The 23837-nt window shown below is 40.4% G+C and overlaps 1 protein-coding gene across 12 annotated transcripts in view; it reads right to left on the minus strand.

Annotated features, from left to right (window-relative positions):
- The window catches only part of ATP11B (ATPase phospholipid transporting 11B (putative)), a 66057-nt gene extending 43071 nt beyond the window's left edge, over positions 1-22986 (minus strand). For all 12 annotated transcript variants that reach the window (XR_004980725.2, XR_004980726.2, XM_036388682.2 and 9 more), the window contains exons 1-4: positions 22768-22986; positions 7650-7766; positions 6767-6856; positions 3673-3753 (exon numbers count right to left, since the gene is read on the minus strand). Coding sequence is in view for 10 of the 12 variants with exons in the window: in XM_036388682.2 (XP_036244575.1) it covers positions 3673-3753; positions 6767-6856; positions 7650-7766; positions 22768-22794 (315 nt within the window). In the remaining 2 variants the exon portion in view is untranslated. The remainder of the gene's footprint in view (positions 1-3672; positions 3754-6766; positions 6857-7649; positions 7767-22767) is intronic.
- Between the last annotated feature and the right edge of the window lie 851 nt (positions 22987-23837).

Genomic DNA, 23837 nt, shown 5'->3' on the forward strand with positions numbered 1-23837 from the left:
AATTCTGTGTGACATGCTGTTGACACATCAGCTCTGTCCAGCAAGAGAAGATGACTGAGAAAATTTTCGTTCTTTTTGAGTCCTAATGGAACAGTTTGCAGCAACTGAGCTTTTAATTGATAAACTAAACAGCTTTTCTTTACTTGATACTTCACGCCTGTTTAGGCACCCTTTATCCCATGTACACACATGCAAACATTCAAGACTGTGAATCCAAGTGTACTATTTGCCTCCTATTTTTCTAAAGTATGAATCCACTGCCTGTTTAATCTAACAGCATTAGATCATAATAGCATATTAATCTCTGATCCCCAAGTCTAGGTACTGTTTGGAAAGTCTCACTAGCGAGCACAGGAAATGGATCAATCATGTAGGAAGTTCAAATGTCTCTTGCAACATGGCAAGAATCCTGCAACTAATCTGCAATAATAGAGACTTCCTAAAATGCGTTTCTGTAGTTATAAGAACTGTGAAAGAGTTAAAAACATTTCCTGGGAAGTCTGCAGACAGAAGAAGGTAGCTGTGTGAAACAGCAGGCATAATCCCAATTCATCCTACAAACATTATATGAATGTCATCGTACAAGAAGTACTAATGCAGATGCAATTTGGAGAGTTCTGGAGTTCGTAGGAAAAGTTATATGATGAAATTTGCATGTTAAAAATAGTGTTGTAGTTCTACCTTTGCACATCTCCACTGTTACTTGCACAAATGAGTAAGGACAGCACAACTGCACTACCTGTGTTCGAAAAGAAAGATGAAGGAGAGGGGGAATAGGGAAAAGAAAAGAGCTTTATATGCCAGATAGTTCAAAATACAGAGAGATACTGGGACATCAGAATCCTGAAGTCCCTAAGTACGACTCTTGAATTCTTTCTAAGCAGTATGAAACAGCACAAGTCAGTACCTACAGCTCCTTGTTAAAGGTGACTGACAGAAGAAAACAAGGATTTAACTAACATCCAGTAACCTTGGGGCATTTGTCTCACAGACCTGAACAGCTGAGCAATGTGGGCATTTGGCAAAGAACTGAAATTTACCTTCTTTAGAAAGTACAGATTTCAGCGCTTTCTCCATCTGACACCTCCTGCCTCCAACACAAGGGTGACACCTCACACCAGGGAATTTTCAAGAGCCAACTTAGTGTGGTCAGTTCAAATTCCCCCCAGATTTACCTACTGCAGCATTTTTGAGAGGTCCTTGTCCTCACTTGAAAACATTGGAAAAATACAGTGACAAAGAAACATGTAAGAGGAATACAGGCAATGTTGCCTACTTGCCAGAAAATAAAGATCAAAATCCCTCAATTAAATTACAGTCTTAAGTCCTGCTTAAATAACTGTATCAATGTAATTGAGAAAAGATCTGCATTTTATACCACCAGGTTTTTCATTTTCAGTTTAGGTCTATAGTTAATCAAAACCTGCAGAGTAGTTGTTTATAATTTACCTGGTAGTCAAGTAAACATCTGTGTTCCTTCAGCTAAATACATATGAACTTATTAAAATGCACTGTTTCCTAAAGTTCCTTGGGAAATACCTCTATTTTGTTGTATTTTTGTTTGGGTTTTTTTAACTTTTTGTTTTGTTTTTATTTATTTGCTAACTTTGAACTCCCTGGAGGACTGCATAAAGATCTTCAGAGGCATAAGGAGGAAAGTGCTCTGGCTAACAAGACAGACAAAATGACACAGCATGAGCTGCATCACTTTGCAGTCCTGTATGTCCTTCTTCTGACCTAGGTGCAATTACACTTCCAAGTAGAAAAAGTTCTGTCTCCTTGGCTGAGATTAAAACAAAGCTGAGTTCTGAGGTTTGCAAGAGGTGCCACATTCACCAGTCTTCTGGAAGGCAGGGGACTTTTTCCATCCACTGCTAAGCTTCTCAAACCTTCATATGATTAATGCTTCTATTTTTCCCCTTCATCTTTTGAGAGAATACAAAATTATAGTTTAACATTTATCCTGATGTAACTTTGTACAGAACCAGAGCCCCACAGCATTCAAAAAGGAGTTCTTTCTTTAAGATCTGCTCCTATTACACTTCTGATTTAGAGAAAATGGGAACTGATTTTGAGGCAATACTGGGGATTTTCCCCTCTGCACTCCAACAGATTTATGCTTCTCTCTTGTCTGAGAGCAGCCTGTTGGAAATAGCACAATTCATTGTCCCTTGAAGATAACAGCCTGTGAATATTGCTTGTGTCCTTTGCTGCAGGTAGGAGAAACATGAGAGTCCATTAGAGCAGTTTAGGTGGTTCCAATAGTCCTTGCAGAGATATTGAGACAGCCAGAAAATCTCTTGATGCCTGGCAAGTCATGAATCATTCGAAGCTTCCAGGAGGAATGACAAAATCTCTGTTCTTCAAAATTGATGATAAGGGAGTTAAATTTCCCAATACAAGATGGGACATCTAGAAGCAAGGTGGTGTTAAGATTATTTTGGACTATTTTAGACTTACACAAGTCCAACTTCTTTCTGGAAAAAATGATCTAATATTTATAACTCTGTTTCATAATCCCTTTTAGTCCACACAGTTTCATTATCCATTGCCTACATATGATTAATAGCTTTTGAACATGTCATTTTTTTGGGGGTGATGGTAACAACTGCAATTGAATAGGATTAGGGCATTCTGCATACACAAATTGCACAGCAACAAGATGAAATATTAGTCCAAATACTACTCCAGCTTTAAGAACCACTCTGTCCCAAACACCTTTCTATCTGCTTGAAAGCTTGAACTATTTTTACTTTTGCCCTGTTTCTGGGTGGCTTTGGGTCTTTCTGGCACAGAAGGCAAATTGAAATTCTGGTTACAGCTCTAAAACAGTCTCCTGCTTATTTTTCAGTAGCGAGGCTGCATCTATTCCCGACAGCACTGTCAAATCCCTTGAAGAGGATAGTTCCTGAAAATAACCTCCCTGCAGAAGAGATTATAATTTTTATCCACATCACTTCTTTATTTATGAGCTTGTTTCTTTCTCCTCTTGCTTTAAGGACATAAAGAAAACAGAAGACCATTTTTTTCTTTCTTTTTCTTTTTTTTTATTTTTACATTCTGATTCCAGATGCTCTAGGTCTCAGTAGGACGTAATATGGTGCTGGAACAAGATTTCTATTAAAGTCAGATGATTTTTCTTATTTTAAGTGCTATAAAACACTCCAAAATGTTTTATGCAACTGAAGAAGACCAGGGGCTTTTACCTGGTACAGAATCACAGTTAATACACATTTTACACGACAAAACTTACCCCTTTTGCCTTTTAACTACTGACAAACACACCCTGCATCACTGTTTCATCTGCCCAAGCTCCTTTCTCAGGGTGTGATGTGGGAGGACTGGTTCTAACAGGCAGTGAGGTGTGCCAAAGGAATAAGTGAGGAGCTTTTAGAAAAGGTCTGATAACAAGTGACATGTAATGTTTAGACAAAAATGCTGCCTGACAGTCATCCACTGTCCATTTTAGGGTACTGCAGTGAGTCACTGAGTGCTTGACAACCAACCAAATGCTGAAGCTCAAGCATCTAACTAGAAGCATTAAACCCAAAATAGTTTCTAAAAATTACACCATTTTAATGTATTTTTAGTATCTAAGCACTATCCTGGTGAGACTCTGTTAAGTAACTTTACTTCAGTAGGACTTCACGCTGCCAGATTTTTTCCCTTTACCTGTTTTATGGCTGTCACAGTTATGACAAAGAATAATGGCAATCCACTGGTAATAGGACTGGTAGGGGTATCTATCATGAGCTAAAAGAAAAGAAAACATGAAAATTAGTCCAAATGTCATTTTTACATTTGTACTTTCAAAAAAGAAAAAAAAAAAAAAGAAAAAAAAGAAGCAAGACGACTATTTTCCAAACTGTTTATTATAACCTGTGAGTACTTTTACTGCATGTCCTGCAGAGTTTCTCAAGCAAAACTCAGTTTCTGACAACTAAATAATATGTCAGTAATGATGAAAACAAATGTTTTAGGGCACAGAGCAGCCTTAGTCACATTCTTAGCCTTAGTATAGGATGTGACAATTTTAAAGGTCCTTACCAAAAAGAAGGTATTAATTTCATCCTAGAAAAATGAATTCAAAAGAATATTACAAAGGAAAGAAAACTACTCTTCATAAAGCTGTTTCAACACTATACGATCTACTGCTTACCAGGAATGTAGAGTATAACATCATCCACTTTAGAAGTGAAAATAAAGTTAAGATCAGTAATTTTCAATGATTTAGATATTAGAGAACACTTTTTTAAGACTGCACCTTTCTGGTTGCCCCAAGTTAACATGCGGTTTTTACAATTTGTGCAATTATTGCTGGCATGCCAAAAGTGCAGTGTACACACTAAGGTTCTGTATGTGGGGGGATGTTAGTGGTTCTCTTCTGCTGCAGGAAAAAATCAACATGGTCAAGTGCTGTAAAGGAGATATACACAAGAACTACTCAAAACCACAGACATTGATTTGATCCACTTTACCTGAGACTTATGGCATTGCTTTGGGAATCATTAAAGAAGAAAAAAAAGTCATACATGAAGTTTACTCTATCACTGGGGAAGGACCTCACAGAAAAAAACAGATCATGCCACTTTACAATGCACACATAAGGTTTTTGGTTCGTTTTTTTCACTGAAACAGACAATTTATAGAACACAACAAAAAAGAGACCTAGCCTGCAATACTGTCTGTTCTTTAATGGTAGCACTACAATTTCAGCTTGGCAGCATACTGACCAAGAAAAACCCTACCAAAAGCATCTGATTTTCAGCTGGATATGGTTAATCATGGCATTTCTGCCGTCTATACTCTCTCATCCTTTCTCAAGAGAGCTCATATATGAAAATGAAACAGGTTTTGTGCTGGTGGAATTGTCATGTTTCACTAGGACACCATGGTCCTCTGCCTGCCACGCAGCTGGACACACAGCCATGACACACCTCGTGTCACCAAAATGCAGTCTGTCACCTTGTTTTGGGCATGCACATGTGTGGTGAACAATGTGGACTGGACTGTGCTGCAAGTTGAAATCACACAATGAGACCCTGCCCCAGCTCTGCCATCCCCAGTGGAAAAAGTGGTAATGACAGACACTGCATCTTGGCCACACAAGATTCAGAGGACAGGGAAGGTTCCATGGTGTCAGCTTTAAAAGGCAGCTTAGCTTCATAAAAATAAAAATATTAGATATTAGTGAACTTCCACCAAAAGGGATTTGAATAAAAACAGAATTCCATTCTAATAAATGAACAAAAATGACTAAACTTTTCTGCTGTTCTGTTTCCAAGAACGCAGACACACAGACAAGAAGACATTTCCCATACACGTGAGGGCATCCACTTGATACAGAGGACAGGATTACACTCAGAACAGAATTTCTGCCTTAGATCCTTATTTAGATACTACTGAAAGGCAATAGTTTGAAAGAACTATGACTCAACATTGAACTGAAGAGATAAATCTGCACTAAAAAGAAGTAAAAGCCATGCTTTTACTTCTGTGTAAAAATCTGTGGTTACTTTAATAACACTTATGTTCCATCCTCAGCACATTCCCATCTCCCTCATGCTACAGTATGTTAAACAGCATGAAACATTACAACAGGAATGATACAGTCATTATTCTTAACATTATACAGTCATTATTCTTAACATCTTAAGGAAGATGTGACAGACAACACATTTTGTCAGCCTAAGTTAGAACTATGACTTTAGTCCAGCATAGGAATTTTCAGCCTAGGAATGTTCTTCTTTTTAAATGTGAAAGAACAAGATCAAGGGACACAGGAGGCAATGGATTAAAAGCTGCAGGCCTGGCCCTGATACTGACACCTTACACAACCACAGACAAGTTTTCTGAATTCTTCACTATCCCCATTCTTTGTCAAACGAGGTGCCATCTTTTTCATATGCACACTCTAAATGTTGGTTAATCACTGTACAGGGCTGTACATGTTCAAGTAATTCTATTTTATAATGAAAGAGAAGTTTGTGTACCCCAAAATCTCGTCTCTGCCTCAGATATTAATTAGTATTTCAAAAGTTACTATCTCTCCTCTGAACCCTTCTCCCATTTATCCATCATCTACTAAGCCTACAACAGCTCCACAGAATTCAGGTACATTACAGAGCTGGAGAGGCAATGGTCATAGAAAATGTACAGATTGTCCTAATCTACTTGTGGGTGTTCTTAATGAAAAGAAATACAATCAGCTACAAAAGCCACAACAATATTTCTGACATAAACTGCAACAATAACAGCACTAACTGAGGTCTTCAAAACTGGCAAACTATTGATTTTACCTGTAATAACTGCGTGTTCATTTTATCTGAACAAATTGAATTTGAGGATCTTAGAACTATATCACAATAGTCTGTTAATGACAACCACCTACAGTGGAAATATACAAACATTCAAACACCACCAACGCCCACAAAGACAAGAAGCATATCTGGAATTTCATTACTCCCTTAAGAGCTTTAAAGTTGTATTGGAGGCAGACAACTGAAACCCTGTGCTGACTGAGCAACAGACTTTGAAGCTGCACACTTAAACACATTAGTATTCGTGAAGGTAAAACCTAAGGATAATACTTAAATTTGGACATAATTATTTTTAAAGTTATATTCATGTTCTTTTCCTGGAGAAACTGGAAATGTATTCTTTTTATAGACAGAATATATAAGTAGAGAAGTTAAATTCATAAAACAAAGATCAGTGGTAAAACTTACAACAAAAATTGCAATTTCTTGAGTATTATTCAACTTACCTGAACCAAAAATATAATGAGAAAATAAAAGTTGGCTACTCTTCTGAACTGCTCAAATAAGTTTTTTGGAACAAAATTCCATACTGTATACTAAAGGGGAAAAAACGAGAGAGATGAATAATTACAACACAATGCACAATTTTTCAGTGCAATTCAGTTCTGCTCCCATTGAACTCTCCTAACCTAAATGTTCTCATTCCCCAGGTCCCCTCCCCCAGACCTTGCTGCTGTATCCAATTTTTGCTCTTTTTTTTTAATTCCTTCTGTTTTAAGTACAGTTAGCAGGGAAGCAGTGGTAGCAACTGCATTTCCTCTACAGGCCAAGTTTAAAATGTTTTCCTCCAACTGGGACAGGGGCAGCTGGAGTTATTTGGCCGCTTGTGTTCTGGGTAGGAAGAAAGAAATTAATTCCTGCAGCTGTAACATTGCCTCCAACACTACAGCAAGGAGGCACATCCCCACCATCAGCTCTATTGATTTCAATCCAAGGACACACCGGGAGGGAATCCGCAACTGCAGTCCACTGCTGATTTATTTTATGCAGAGTACTGGATTTCAATTTGGCTATTTTAAAAATTCTCATAACCAGCTTCATCCTGCCTTTTAAGTAGTTTTGGTAACACTGGATGAAAAACTACTTTTCTTCAGAAAGCCTGACCAACTTGCTTAATTGCTCTGTACTTGAGTTTTGAGCAAAGAAGGGTGAGAGGATGAGACAAACTACACAAGAAGCAACCCAGCTTTTCTCTGAAAACAGCTCAGAGTTTGTTTCACTTTGAATATTGTATATGCACCACTAGAAATAATACAGGCATGCACATCTGCCACACAACTTCTTAAGTAACACATCAAGTGGTTTTGCCCTGACAAATTGATTCCTTACCTTGGATGATATGATTCTGTTGTCTGCAAACTTCTGAGGAACATAATGGCCATGCTGGGGAAAACGGTTTGCTATATAAATAGTTCTTGTGTCGCTTTGATGCGGTGGGTCAAAACCCTAGAACATAAAATAAAAAAAAGAGGTAATCAAGAAAGTTGATTTTATTAACTGTTGTTTTGTAAAATTCTGTAGAAAAGGACATTCTGTGGAAAAGATAGCAAGCAGCTGTTTTCAAAGAGTAAAGAAAATTACTGTATAAAATTGAAGTCTGCTGTGTCCAGACAATTTTCAAAAACTGTGGGGAAAAAACCCCAAAATCTTACTTTTGAGGTTATGTACTCATTCTGAAAAAATGAAAGGAAAAAACGCTGTCTTCAAGGCTAGAGAACACTTGCTACCATGCAAACTTGAAACCCTGCAAAACTTAAAAAGGAAGAAACAGAAATAATTTACAAAACTTCACAGCTGTGCTCATGATAACCCTAATAAAACAGTTTATTGAGAAAAATAAAAGGTCAAAACATACAAGCTATACTACTATGCTGTGGTAACTGGATTTTGAAAAGATTCTCACCAGAGAAAAGCCAAAAGCATATGCATCTGACCAGACAGCAGTATTTTTCCAAACAAGCTCTATCTCCAAGAACTAACATTTTGTCTCATTTCAAATGTCATTTCCTGCCATTACCACCAATTCATACCTGAATGGTGCAGCAGTGAAAACAAACCCATGGGGAAAAAAAAAGAAAAAGCATACTCAGCAATACTTATCAATAATTTCCTGCCAGAACAGATGATCTGAGTGAGGTCCCTGGGAATCAAAGCCCTGTTGCAGGTCTAATGGTCAGTGTTTTCATCAACTGCTTCTTCAAGAGAAGTGGAACACAAGTGTTAAACCTGCAGATGATACCACCCTGGGACTGCAAGAACACCAAGAGAAAATTCTTGACCAACCAGATGCACGGAACACAAAGATCCAGCACAAAGAAACTGCATCCAGAAAAAGAGAATAAAAGCCCGTAAAGGAATTTTGATGAAAAATGTCAAAGGCTATAATAGATCACAGGCTAGACATGAGTCATCCACATCACCCCACTGAGAAAAAGGCCCTCACTGCAGAGGAGGCTGCAGGAGGAGTGGGAGCCACAGCTGAAGCACTGTGAACCAACTGGACAGCACCCAGAGGAGTGCAACATGAGCTCCAAGAGATCCTGAAAACATGACATATAACGCAAGGCTGAACAATCTAAAGAGCAAACAAATTAGAGTCATTTAGCCTGGAGGAGAGGAAACTTGGGATATCCTAGTAAATCTCCTGATACACAGAAGACTGTTCCATTGAGAAAATGGGGGCTTTGAAGGCCAAAGAGGAACAGAAATAAACAGGCTTAAGTTGCAGGTAGGAAAACTTCAGTCTGGGTATTGGAAAGCAAACAAATTCCTTTGTTGTGGAAAGGAATAATTAAATACCAAAACAAGTCATGAGGAAAGGTTGCAATGTCTGTAACACAAGAGCTAATATCTAGGTCATTCAAGTCTATGTTTAATTGAGCCTTTCCTGGGGCTACATGACTCACCAGAACCCTTCCTAGCAATAATGTTCTGACCCGGAGAAGCAGGTGATGGCAGAAGACAACCAAACAGTAATAATTCAGATTACAGGCCAAGAAAACTACTAAAGAAAAAAGGCAGAAAGCTCTTAGGCATGAAATAAACTAGTGAAATTAAATTTGGAACTGTTGTTTGATTGGGAGTCAATGACTGTCTGCAAAGTGGTGAATTCCAGCACCAGCATCACACACATTCCTAATCTTAGAACCAACTTGCAGAGTTTACACAATCTCCGTGTTCTTTGATGCCAAGTGCAAGGACAACTGGTGGTGTCCTTTGCTAGAAGGGGCATTATCAATTCCACCACTGCAGGTGAGGAAACTGCATTTGCAGTTGTTTTGCTCCACTTGTGAATGAGGCTCAGAGTTTTATCCATGTGAAAAAAGTGACACTTCACAGAACTCCAGAAGAAGATACCTCTGTACCAGTTAACTACAGAAGATGAACAGTGAGCACAATGACTGACATAAAAAATGATTGGTGCAACCAAAAATTAATTTCTTTTTAATCCATGAATATCTCTAACACAGGTCATTAGGTATGTTCACATTCAGGATGGTGTCATTTTAAAGTAAATAAATAATTTAAAAATCCTCTCAAACATACAAATGTTTGTGTTTGGCATCATTACTACAGAAACATTCTGCTTGAGAAAGAAAGAGGTCCAGAATAATGAAGGGAGAAAGAAAGGAAGGGGGATTTTTCAAAGAGATTTGAAGGAGAATAAACTTTAGATGACAAGCAGTGGAAGGCTGGTCTAGTCACATGCTCCAGGGTGAAAACTTGTTTAAAGATAAGAGTGGAGCAGGGAGACAAAAAGTAGATAGGGGAAAGGATGGAAAAAAATACACAGGATACCAAAAGCAAAATGCAAGGAACTGTTCACAGCTTTAAGAAAAGAATACAAGCATGAAAGGAAGATGAAAAAAAATGTACCTGTTAACTGCTGACACAAAATTTAAAGAGAAGAGTGTTTGTAGCAGAAGCATTTTGGATATCTGACATTAGTGACACAGTATTTCTAAATCAATCCAGAAGATGCCACAAATAAAAGTGTTTTTCAAGCAAGAAAAAAGGTGCCTAATTAGTAAGACTTCGTGCACAGCTCTCTTCTACATCTCAGAAAATGTCTGGCACTCACAAAATGCCAGACATCCTCACTTTGGAAAGTCAGACTCTACAGCCTGAAAAAATTCCACTCTAAATCAAACAGATGTAAAGCAAGGAAAAAAACCACAAAGAGCAGAGAAAACAAGTTGCAGTCTTCTTTCTGACAGTGATAAATGCTAACCTGCATGCCACTTGCTGAACGCTATTAAAAGATAAATCAAAGATTACTGACTGACTAGGATATCACTGAATTTTTTATATGCCCTTTTTAGGCCACTATCTGAGCACCTGGAAGGTTGATGAGTATGATGACATTTTATGATGAAGAGTAAAGACCTCTCTACAACTCCAGTCTCACTGCACGAGCACTTCTATCAGAATGACTACCTCTGCTGAAGCAGGCTCAGATGATTAAAAGCAAGAACTTTACTTTCCAAATAAATCAGAATCTCAGGCCATACACGTTTACAGGTGCAGTTGTGGAGCTAAAAGAGCTTAAATTTGCAGTCCATAGAGATTCAATTCTGTTTTGTTGACATTTGCCACGGAGAAGGCACAGAAGCTGTGCAGTCAGCAGATCACAGAGCACATGCAAGGCAGGCTGGGGACAAAAACCCCTCAGTTGTCAGAGCTGCAGTTGGAAAAGGACACATCCCTGACAACCTCAGTGACTCGGCTGTGGTCACAGCAGGAAGTGAGTGTCAGAGCTGGGAACAAAACTTAGATAGCCTAAGTTTTATGACTATGGCTACTAAAAATCACTTGAAATTAGCCAACAACTCCGCCGTCTCACAATTAGCTGATGAGACCGCAACTAAGCAGATCTTCCAGAGCAATTTTAATTACACATCTCTCCAAGGAAAATTCTTCACAGGCATTGAACTTCATTGTTCAAGAGCTGAAATGTCTTTAACTCTTCTCTAACTATGGAGCTGGTCATAGAGCCTGCTCCTGACACTAAACTGATTTGTAGACCAAATTTCTGCCCAGCAAGGGATTTTCCACAGTGACTCTCTGTGCAGCCAGCAAAGCAGTGCAGAAAGCACACTGTTTCCTAATTTCACTTAATAGACAGTTCTCTCTCTTTCTAACGTCATTCTGCAACTCAGCTGCAAAAGTAGGGTAACATGCCCTTGTCAAAGGATTTCTGCAGCTAAACAGCATGAGCAGAGAAACCCTAAATTAGAGTCTTGCAAAATGATTAAGTTGTCACCAATCTCTTTCCAAAAAAATTTAGCTTTCCTGCAGTTATCTAGTTATCTAGATTTCTACCCATGTGCACAGATCACTGACTTCATAGCAAATAATGCTGAATATATGACAAGACCTGGTATTTAAGGTTTCTTGACCAGGTATATTACAGGCATATATATTACATGAACCCCCTTTAAATAAAATTTGACCATATGATGAAGTGACCTGATTTTTCTCCCCTTCATGCTGCAAATTAAATCTAGATTTATTGGCTAAAGATCAGTTCCTCAGATGATTTACCAACACAAACCAGGCATTATCTACCCTTGGAATACAACTCTCATTTAATCTCTGCTACACACTTCCCCAGCAGAAGTTTTGCACCCAGATGAACTTAATACCTTGGTTTTGAAAACAGCCCAAAAGCATGCCACTTATATAGAGCACAGAGATACTCTAGTCAAGCTGATTTATAAAGCACAAATGAAAATAACCTTTATAAATAGGAAAAGAAAGAAGTCATTCATAGTTTTAATTTCTTATAAATTTGAATGACTGTAAGCAAAGTCTGAGTAATTTTCATTGAACTTCTTCAGAAGTGATTTCATTACTGTTCTAAAAGTTACACAAAGATATTCTCTGTGCAGTAAATTAGGCCCCTTTAAAACAGCACAGAAAACATATCCTGGGGAACTGAGGAGAAGTATTTGACTGTAATTTTATGCAATTTATTTCATGAAAGCCATGAGATTCAACAGCCACCCCCAAACAACTCTTTCCTACATTTTGTCTGCATCTCAGCCACTGTACTTGGAGAAATGCCCATCGGCCATCAGGTAAGGAAAACTGATTCATCCATTTTCCCATTTTGGTTTGTAGTTTTGGTTTTGTCTTGGGGTTTTTTTCCATCTTTTTTAATATGTCATGCCAGTTGTCTGGTCATATAATAAAAAGCTTTCCCATGAAAGAAAAGTTTTACTGCTGCTGAGGAAGCCTTAGTAAGACACATAACAAACCAGGCAACCACACAGGAAGCAAATGAGGATCAGCACTACAAAAAAGACCCTCCCAACGCCTTCAAGTGCAAAGGAAGAAAAGAAAAAAAGGCTTTTGTACTCAACCTGTTGCTGTACCATACACATCTACTGCAAGACTTAACACTTCAATACCACTATTAAGGTATGGCAGTGTGCACCAGCGCCCTCCCCACACACTCCACAGCACTGTGAGGTGAGACAGCAGAAACCCACAGATCTTTCAGCGAGGATTGCTGACATGAGCCTGGCAAGCAACACATCAATTTCGTTATCAGGCTTTGCAATACGTGCATTGATAATCACAAATCGTCTGCCAGGTGTTTTTTGCTTATGACTTGCATAAACTTAGTATACTTTAATATCATCTCCCAGGGTTTCTCATTCATTACGCACAGCTTTTACAGAGGGGGAGAAAAACCAAATTTGTATTTGCCAAAAGAACTTCTGCTATGTGACCACTGAAAAGTGAAAGGGGTTTCAAAGAAGGAGGTCCCATTCAGAGCCTCCTCCTCCTTTAAAAGCCCACACTGAACACAACAGACAAAAGCAGCAGCTCCCCTAAAACCTTTCTGAAGATCACATACTACTTAATAAAGCTAATAAACAGAAGAAAGGCTTTCTGAGACCAAGTTTTCCCCTAGGGAAGGTGACTTGACTGATCATGGCTGCAGAAGCAGAACACCACATTTCCTGGCAGACAGCCCAAAAGTCTGCTATTACACTGCTGTCAAGATATATTTTGATTAAAAGTGTTTTGAGGAAATGGATTTTCTTGCTTTGGATTTTCTTCTGAATATACATAGAATACTTTTCCCTCTGTCAGATAAGATGATCTATTCACACTCCATGCCCATTTTCAGAAGTCTGTGTAAATTTGTACTCCATACAGTCAGCCAATAATTCTTTCAGTCATGTAACTGGGCAGCAGTCAAACTGAATTTGCCTTATCAAAGGTTAGCATGAAGGAAGAAACAGCCTCTCACAGCAATTTTAAACACTGCTCTAACAACTAAAATAGTGAATCAGCTGAAGCATCCTGATGTGTACACAGTGCCATGCAATTTGTACCTCCCCTTTTAAATACCACTGCAGTAAAGAAATAAAACTACTTAAAGTCATGCACTATTTGTGCAATTTCCTCTTCCCTCTTACTGTATCTACAGCTGTTCAAAATATCTGATAATAAATCATGTTGTAACCTCCTAAAAGACCTATAACCAGATTACATTCTTTTGTGAAAACACACCCTCTAGGTAACAAGGCCTGTGAAATCATGAGGCAATAACCCTTCCTTTCACAAAGTTAAAATATGCCTAGTAATGCAGTTAGAAAAGTTGTACTGGTGCTTGCCACAAAGTCCTGCTCACAAAGAGCTCAAGTTGTTCTTACTTTACATACTATTTTGCCAAGATGCCCACCAAAAATAACTTGGAAAAATCCCTACATAAAATTTTAAAAAATCATTTATCGTCTCTTTATTTATCTGCAAACACAACAAGCAAGGTAAGCTGGCCTCATTCACTGCCAACATACTGCCCAGTGCCAGTTTCTCTGCTCAGGTCGCTGATGCCAAACAGACTGGTCTTGTAACATCAAAAAAATCAGACAGGAAAAATGAGCTGATCAGGCAAGTTAATATTTCTAACACAGCACACTCGAAGGCTGCTATGGCATGTCCAGTTCCTGTTAGCAGCAAAGGATTTGAACGGAGATTCAGGTAAATTGTTTAATTCAATAACAATCCAACTTGCATCAATGAAGGAAATGGCTTTCTTATCCTCTCTTAAAATCCAAATCACAGTATTTATAAAACATAATCCATTTTGGACTTCATATGATAATACAAACCTAAGACCTTGTAATAGTTGCTCTTTCATGACTGTCTTCAACAGAATGCCAAGATTCACTTGATTAATCCAGTAACCAAAGAGGGCCTACATAAAAGCCAGGGAGGGACTGTTTATAAGTTCTTGTAGTGATATGACAAAGGGGAATGGCTTTAAACTGAGAGAGGGCAGATTTGGATTAGATCCAAGGATGAAATTCTTCCTTGTGAGGGTGCAGAGGCCCTGGCACAGGTTGCCCAGAGAACCTGTGGCTGCTCCACTCCTCCAACGTGCCAGTGTTCAAGGCCAGGTTGGATGGGGCTTATCCTCTGGCCTCCAATCCTCTGTGCTTAACCAGCCAAATGCCTCTAATACATTCCTTGCCCATTGCTTTATTTTAGGATGCTCCCTGTCAGACACACAGACCATCAATAACTTTTGCTCAGATGCTTTTTGGAAGAAAAGAGACTCTACAATAAATTGTCTTCAGCTCCAATGAAGGAAGAAACTTACTTAACATTCAGGTTCTAAGAAGCAAGCCTCAATTCCAAAGGCAGGGCTAGTGGCTCCCAAGTTACATTTCAAGGCCTGTCAATGTGCTCTCATTTTTTTTTTCTTTGAAAAAAAGTGCTTTATGTAAAGTTCAAGAAGGTGAAGAGACCCTGAGGCTGGACAGTGTCTGTAGTCCAAAATGCCAAATGTGGTTGGTCTTTTGCCACATGCTCCCAAAGCAGCCCACTGCTCTAACATGAAAATGAAGATGCCTTTGCAGTTCCAACTACACAGTTCTAATTTCAGAACTAAAAGTTTTCCTCTGTGGGCTCCAGCAATTAGTTTTCTTTATCTGCAATATCATCTTCCTGTCAGGCATGTACAAAAGGAGAGTAGGCAAGATTTTTAAAGACTTCAGACACCCATCAGGAGACAACTGCAGGGCATCACACTTAATAAAATAAGAAATGAGAGCTCAAAAATCACAAGCCACTTCTTCAGAAGACTTCTCAAACTATATAAACTACATTGAACATGGAAAGTGCTACAATCCGGAAATAATCAACCGCAGAAATAGCAGCTACTAAACAGGCCACACTAAGAAATAAAGAACCAACACAAGAAATGAAACATTTAACACACAAATCCTTCACGTATCTCCAACAACCATAGGATAGATCTCAGAAAAAGAACCCTCCAAGTGCATCCTTTCTGTGCATTCCCTGCATTTGTTAACTAGGTTTATAGCAGATTTTCAATATGAAATAAAGCATTCAAATCTGTGACAGGCTATGAACTTTCCCTTAAGCTAGAAAGTAGCTCAAATTTTGTAGATAGCAATTTCACCATAAAAAAATTACACTTCTCAAGTCCATGACAGGAAAAATACAGAGCAATCATACATTCCTTCACGTACTGGAATACTAAATACACTATTATCTTAAAATGAAATGCTGTTTACCCTCTGCTTTGAAGAATCATTTATAAAAGTATTTTACACAAGCATGAAGGGCTCCTGTTCTGGACTACTCATACAGCCATTAGTGAAAACCCTTGTTTTCAATATTTGGATTTGTTCTAATAGGCAATAGCTATTTATGCCAATCAGTTCCTGCACTGAGAGTCTAATTCATATTTTCTTTCAGCATGGAACAAAAAACAACAAATCCTTTCCAAAAGTATCTTCCCCAAAATCACCATTAAATAATAAATCTTAAGGCTTTTTCAAAATGTGTGCCAAAATTATACTGACAATTGCTGACAATGGCTGCTCAACAAATTTCACAGGAAGATAATTTAGTTCATTGCTGGAACTGTCTGGCTCTTCTTTTAACATGCTTTGAAAAAGCCTGCTCTGTAAAACATTACAGTTTTGAGTCTACTGCATCCACCCAATAGCATTTTTAGTTCTAATTCCATTTTGAACATGATTTATGATTTAAGTGTCAGTTTAATGCCCTGCTTTCAGACATGTGTACAGACTAGTCTATCCTTAAAGCTTGCTAAATCTTAAGCTTCCTTTCCATTTTGTTGCAATTCTCTTTCCAAAGAGAAATGTAAATATCTACAAAAATGTGCACAGCCACACAAAGTAGCACAAAAACACGCAAAGGAGTAACAAAATGCAACAACAGATGACAACATGTATTTTGGGGGATAAACCATTTAAAACCTCTTCCTCTAGTAAAACATTGCAGGATAAAAACAAACAGTTTGCCTTTTGTGTGCATCATTATCTCTCCTTCCCATTTACAGGAAAGTTCTCCTTTCCCAGACTTATTTTTACTCAAAGTAAACAAGGAAAAAAAAATCCTCTTAAGTCACTGCATGTGGGAGGCCAAGGAGTTGCAGGCGTTTGTTTTTTAAATCACAGCGTAGTTCTCAGTCCTACTTTCTATCTTTTCTACCATGGTCTGTACTAATGCTAAATGGTTTTCTCAACAGCAGGTGAAAAGAGGTTGCAAAAAGTCTAGCTGCAAATATGTCACCTGTGTTTTGCTAGAAGATATGACCTTGCATTTACAGAGACACTTTGTCACATCTATTTTGCTGCAGTTCTTAACTGCTTGCTTAACAAGCAGATTTTGTGCTAGAAATTGAAGGATTTTTTTGAGAGGTAAACTTTTTCCTGGTGACATAATTACAAAAACAGTCGTAACTACTGAGCACATCATAATATAGTCAAGAAAAAGCAAGAGCAGATTGCCAGTGAAAGTCACAAGTCACAATGCTTTTAATGAAATTTAAACACATTGTTATATTTTTTTTATAACTTCTGTCTCTCCATCCCAGAGGAAAGCAAATGTCAGCTTTAATGAAGTCAGCCAACCCACTTAAAACTAGAAAAACAAATACCAATGATACTCAAAACACATGTTGAATGTTACTAAATCCAGCACATATCTACTTGTCTTAGATTACAAATTTTACCTTCCACTGAGAGTGCAGAAACAATCTCTGAGCAGTAAACAGAGCCTTTCACCCATCCCACCAGATACTCCCTACTGACCAGAACACAAATAGTTTTTGCTCATTGTTAACAAAATTCTATTTTTCTCCCTCTTCTCCCTTAGTCACATAAAACCATAAACAGACAGAAGCTCTTAAGGGAGCAGGGCCCCATTAGTGCAGAAATATCATACAGTCAATTGAATAGTCCTATTATTGAGTGATAAGCGGAAATTTGGCACAACAAAAATTTGCTGTTTGAAAAGCTCATGGAGAGGAGAAAAAAGAAAAGAAGATGGGACAAGATACAGGTCAAATGCCCAAGTCTCACAGCAAGGCAGCACATCAGACAATACCAATCTGCCCATTTTTAAAACAGTTTTAGAAAGAATCAGTGTCAGGACTGGTTTGATTAGGTTTTGGTATGCAATTCTTAGATTTAGAGTTTAATTTTCATGAGGTAAGACTCATGAAGTGCACACAGGACACAACGGATGTCTCCATTTGGAGCAGACAGCTGGCTGAAGGCAGGGCCAGGTTCGGCAGGCTTTGGAATACATTGTGCTGCAAATGTATCAGCCCTGAGCAGCCACAGAACACAAAGGGAAAATGAGGTTAAAAGACCCTAACATACGGGAGCACTAGTCCAGAGATCAAAGAATAGCTCTAGCAAAAAAAAGAGGGCCACATTTGCTCCTCTGCTAAGTTACAGGAGGGGAGTCCTTGACCTCCAGCTCTCAAACGACTCCAGCAAAGCAATGCAACCTTTGGGCTGCTCCAACACACACCTCGCTGATCCCTCAGTGATTATTCAGAAGGCATTAACTGTGCAGTCTGAACCCCAGGAACTCTTCTGAAAAAATATGTATTTATTTTTCTAGCATAAAATAAAAAGTAGTTAGTTAGTTTTAGCCAGAAAGGGGAAGAGGCTTCATTGACAAATAAGAGGAGGGAATGTAGTATTCCAGAATAGCAAGGTGATTTCAGAAGCTAGATTCTCAATCATTGGATTAGTTTAAAGTACTTCTGGCATTCAGAAAACAGAAGGAATTTGGGGGGGGGGGGGGGGGGGGGGGAGGGAAGTAACTGTATTCAGTAAAATGATTAAGAGAAAATAATACACACTTGTCAGGGCAAACAATGAAATAAATGCTGTCCACCTTGTTCAGAATGGCAGTAACTGCAAGGTATTACAAAATACCATCTGTCCTCTCAGAACATCTTAACAGTAACCAGCATCTGAAAGGAAAAAAAAAAACCATTCCGGACATCCAATCCTCTAGTGCTAATCTATTTGAGGACATTCCCTTATTAGTAAAAATTTTTCATTAGAACACATGTAGAAGATGAACACTCCTACAGATACTGTGCTGGCTGTGGAGGGTGTGAGGTGTGACAGGCACTACCTACACAGAACTGTCAAAAACATTCCCTGTGATCACCCCTCAATGCAGCCTGTGGAGAACTTCTGGATTTGATGAACTCCCAACATCCCTCCCAGTCTGAACCTTCTTATAACCAGGAAATAAATAAAATAGCCTGGTAACTAGGTTTTACAGTTAATCTATAGATTTAATCTTTGATTTACAGTAAAATAAGAAAACTGCATTTGCTCAAACCCAGCCCTCCACAGCATTAAAGCTGTTGTGCACTACACAAAGATATTTGGCCAAATCCAGCACACTTGTCTTGAGTTGTCATTAATATAAGAGGGGCCAGGCAGGCAACTCCTAGGTTTTGTCCATGTAGAATCCTTTGTACTTTACTGAGCTGTTAGACAACAGCTCAAAAGGCTCAAACTCCTCATAACAGCAATAGAAGAGAAATCCTGAGTCCCTCTCCAACTGACAGGACTAATAATTTAAAATTATGCAGCTAAAATCATACATACAAGGGTATTCTACCACAATTTTCAGAGACCTCCTTGCCAGAGAACTGAAGGTGTCAGTACGTTCTGTTAATAGCACTGCAACAGCTCCTGCACTGCATGTGCACCATCAGAGAGCAGCACAGCCCAAATGCTGCCATAAACCCACCAAAGGAGAAGTGGAACAGAAAGTCCCTGGCTGTTACAAATGTCACTGTATTCTCCTTTTGTGTTGGTACTGCACAAACTCGACCGTGGGAGCCACAACAGCACTTGGTACACAGATTTGCCATGGGGTCTAACCCATCATATCTGGAAATGCAAATAAAACACGCTATGCTATTCCTGAATATTAACAACGCTTCCTATCAACTGTTGTTTATCCGGTTGCTTTTTTCAAGCGGAGTTGGCTGTGCCTGTGGTGTTATGCAACCCTCCAAATCCACAAGCCTACTGCTCTCTGAGATCTCAAGGTAACAGAGCTGGAACCCAGACATCTCTCCTGCCCACAGCCTGTCTTTATCGTGGCATTTTACTCAAAGCCATGAACTGTAACTCCATTTGGCTCTATATTTTTTCATTACTAAAACCTAAGTACTTCCAACTATTAACTACATTCTATAACATCACATTAACTAGGAAGTTAATGACTTACTATGCAGCTTATTTCGCATGAGGCAGCATTAGATGGAGAAAAACTGATGAACTGCTCTGCTAGGGTGGTATGAATTGTAGCAGAGCAAGAAAACCAGACTTAATGCCAAGATATCAAATAACCTGATGATTTGTGCCACATAGGCACTGAAGGCTGTACTACTGTCACCCACTTCTTAGATACAGCAAATCACTAAAAACCATCTAACACCTCAGTTAAAAAACTGATACAGACTTGTAACACAATAATAAGGATGAATGAAGCCTTACATTCTCAGCATGTCTCTTCAGCTGACTGTTCATGCCTTTCTATCCCTTTCTGTAGCTCTACAGGCATGCACTGGACTTCACAGAGAAAGCACAGCAAAGTCACTACTTCCAAAACATAGCTAAAATAATTTGAATTCCATACCAGGTCTTGTCATTACTTTAAGTTCACCTTCTTCATTCTCCCCCCATCTTAGCAATGCAAGTTCTCAAAACCATACCCACTCCTGAGCCCTCAGTATATGAAATACTGTTCTCTTAAGCAAACAAGAAATTGCAAAAATTCATTGGTTTCATACAGAGAGTACTTAAAAACTACCTCAAAGCACCTTCAGCTAAGTACCAGTCCCTCCCCCTTTCCCCAGTCCCTTACTACTTTTCCAGCATTTCTGCACACCAACGTTTTTCTATTGTATTACTACAACATCCCACTTCCATCACTCCCACACATTTGCCTGACTCCAACCCTCCTGTAAGGATGAGGACCCTTTTACAAAACCCATTGCCACATCAAGCACAGGTACAAACGCACGCTCCGAAGGCATCCAAACCCACACATTCCTCTCCTCTCAGACAGATTTTGGCACCTTTTAATTCGATTATTTCTGTCACCCCACTCTTCCCACTCATTCTGGTTATTTTGTCAGCATCCTTCCCCATGTTTTTAGCCCTCTGACATTCTTTCAGAACCTAAACATCACAGCCATGAGGAGAAGCAAACATATGGTGGGATCTATGTTAAACCAGCAATTACACACAGAGATGAGTTGTCTGAGTGTCTTTAGGAAGAAACATGCAGTGTGATACCTATCTTAGGCCATTTTGCATCTTTATGAGCAGTGAAACAACCAAGTCATTAACATCTGTGATGTCTATAGGAAAAAACCCACAAAACACATAATTTTTTCTCATCAGTACTGTAATTAGATGTCTGCCAAGAATCTTGAATTTTTATTGTCCTGCTTTTCTACTACACTGATTTGTTTCTTCCCTGTCAAAACTAGCGCAAGTTTTAAACTGTTATTTTCCACCAATGGAAAATGTTATTTTCCATTTTCGTGCTTTAAGAAGCACTAAAACCTCCTAGTGCCAAGTTTATTGCTCATCCTGTTACACTAAAGTTTTACTTTCTATTAAGGGCAAACAGATTTCTGGAAAACTGGTCAGTATACTACTTGCAGTGAAAAAAGCAACCATGTTTGATACATAAATTGCTAGCACTGATACAGTCCTAATCTAAACTCTATGGAAGACAGCATAATGCTACTTTAAAAACCACACACGCAAACCTCAAGCCACCTTCAAGTGGAAAAATTGACAGCTATGTTATACTAGGTTTTTTTGGGTTTTTTTTTTGTTTGTTTTTTTCATTAAAAAGGTGTGTAGGACTGTAACAGAACAGGAGAGTGCAGTCAGAGCTCAAACAGAGCAATTCATTTCCAGGTCAGTAACTCTTGGTGTCAGACCAAACTACTGAGCACTGTCAAGCTGGCAATGAGACCATGACCACAAGCTCTCTGCCTCAGACACAGAACTGGGAAAATCTATGGGCCATGGGAAACCAGGTCAGGGAAGAACAGGAGGAAAAAAGAAAACACAAAATTTTTAATATTTTTTTTTGTAAAAAGCGATGCAACAAATTGAGCAAATCATTAGCGACACAGAAGATTTAACAAATCAAAATCTGAAAACCTAACTAATGTAAGCTCTTGCACTAACCTGGACAACATCCGTGATGCAAAGTAACTCCAAAGAATGGAAAAAATTATTTTACAAATACATCACGAGAATTACAATCATTTCGAGAGAATTTCTCTCTTAGAGAAAACGCAAGCAGGATAATGCTGATCGGGGCAGGAAGCCGGCCAATCCTTCAAATCAAAAGAGTAAATCTCGATGTACTTCCCTGCTACAGTATCACAGACGTGACAGCCACGGCCGCCTGGATTCCCCTGCTCGTTCTAACCCAGCACAGCAAGCAGCGCGCGTGCGGGGGCACAGGCACCCTCACTGCTGCCTTTTCCAAGGGGCTTCCCCCGCCAAAAGCATTTCACGGATGTTTTCCTTCAATTTCGTTCACTTTCAAATCCTCAGCACGCAGCGGCTGCAAAGCGCTCGGGTACGGGGAAATATTTGAGAGAGGCACGTAGGGTGAAAAAGCCTTAAAACATTTCGCAACGGGAAGGAGGAAGAAGCTGCGAATCTCTGAAGTGCGGGTCCAGGGAAAAAGGCACCGTCATTTCTCCGGGAAGTGTGGGGAGCCCTTCCCAATGGGGGCCACACGATAGGGAACGCGCTGTCCTCTGTGCCAAGGGGGTTTCGAGGAAAAAAAAAACCAAAACACAAAAACACCAACCACAGGCCAAAAGACCGGAACACCCCAAACCCTCGCATACGAGTTAAAAATAAAATCTAAAACCCCTTCAGTAACGATCCAAGTGCAGCCCGCGGGTCTCCCCAGACCCTGCGGGGGGCAAGACTCTCCTCTCTCCCGCACCCCGGCCCTGTCCCCGGCTCCCTCCGCGGACCCGCGGCCCGGGCGGCGCCGTCGGGACGGGGCCGAGCCGAGAGCTCGGCGGCCCGCGGCGCGGAGGGTGCAGGGAGGCACCTACCAGCTGCTGCCGGACCCAGCGCAGCATCCCCGGCGGCGCGGGTCGCGGCCCCCGCGGCGGGGCTCTCTCGGCAGTGCCGCGCCCTCCCTCCGCTGTCGCCGCCGCCGCCGCCGCCTCAGGCGAGCCGCCCGCCGCGGCTGCTCCCCATGGCGCGGGGCCCACGCCGAGTCAGGAGCGGCACAGCCCCGCCGGCGCCCCGAGCCGCGGGTGCCGCCGCCATCACAGCACGGCCGCTGACACTCGGCGACTGCGGCCGCCCCGGGAAGTGACGTGGCGGGGCGGGGAGAGGGGCCGGTGTGAGCGATGGAGCCGTGAGGGGGGAGCTGTCGTGACCTGCCCCAGCCTGGGCTGCCGTGGTCCGGCCGCTGCGCCGGCCTGAGGTGCGGCTTGTCCGGCACAAGAGCCGTGCGTGCGCTCGAGTCATCCTCGGGCAAAATTCCAGCTCCCCGCACGGGCTCCAGCCGCAGCCCGTCAGGGCTCAGCGCCCTCAGCCCTATGAGGGCCCCCTGTTCTACCCAAGGGAAGCTACTTCGCAACTTGACTGTTTTATCTTTCTTTTCTTTGCAAAAAGTGCACATGTTGGAATAAAGACTTTGAAAAGAGAGCAGATAATCACTGATTTAAAGTTAAAGCCCAAGTGCACGGTGTGTGGGTCCCCCAAAGCACGGAGCAGGTGCTGGAGGATCTGGCGCCCTGCTGCCGGCAGCATTGTCTGGAACCGCCGTTTGCTAAAATCGGGTGTAGAAACGTGCTGCTGTCAGGCAGTGATCTCTCTGAAATCTTCCCACCTGGATGTGTTCCTGTGTCACCTGCTCTGGGTGACCGTGCCTTGGCAGGGGAGTTGGGCTGGGTGATCTCCGGAGGTCCCTCCCAACCTCAGCAAATCTGTGATTTTGCTCTGAAAACAGCTGTTGCTTATCAAAACAAAACAGCGTTCAGCGCCAAACATTGGACACACCTATACCAGTCTGCAGCTTCTGCGCCTCTGTGACTAAGAACTAAAGGAGATTATTTTAAGCAGTAAAGACCTGGGCGTTTATGACCAAATACAGTTGTCCCTGAAGTCAGTG

Source organism: Molothrus ater, chromosome 10, assembly GCF_012460135.2.
Source record: "Molothrus ater isolate BHLD 08-10-18 breed brown headed cowbird chromosome 10, BPBGC_Mater_1.1, whole genome shotgun sequence".
NCBI classification, from domain to species: Eukaryota; Metazoa; Chordata; class Aves; order Passeriformes; family Icteridae; genus Molothrus; species Molothrus ater.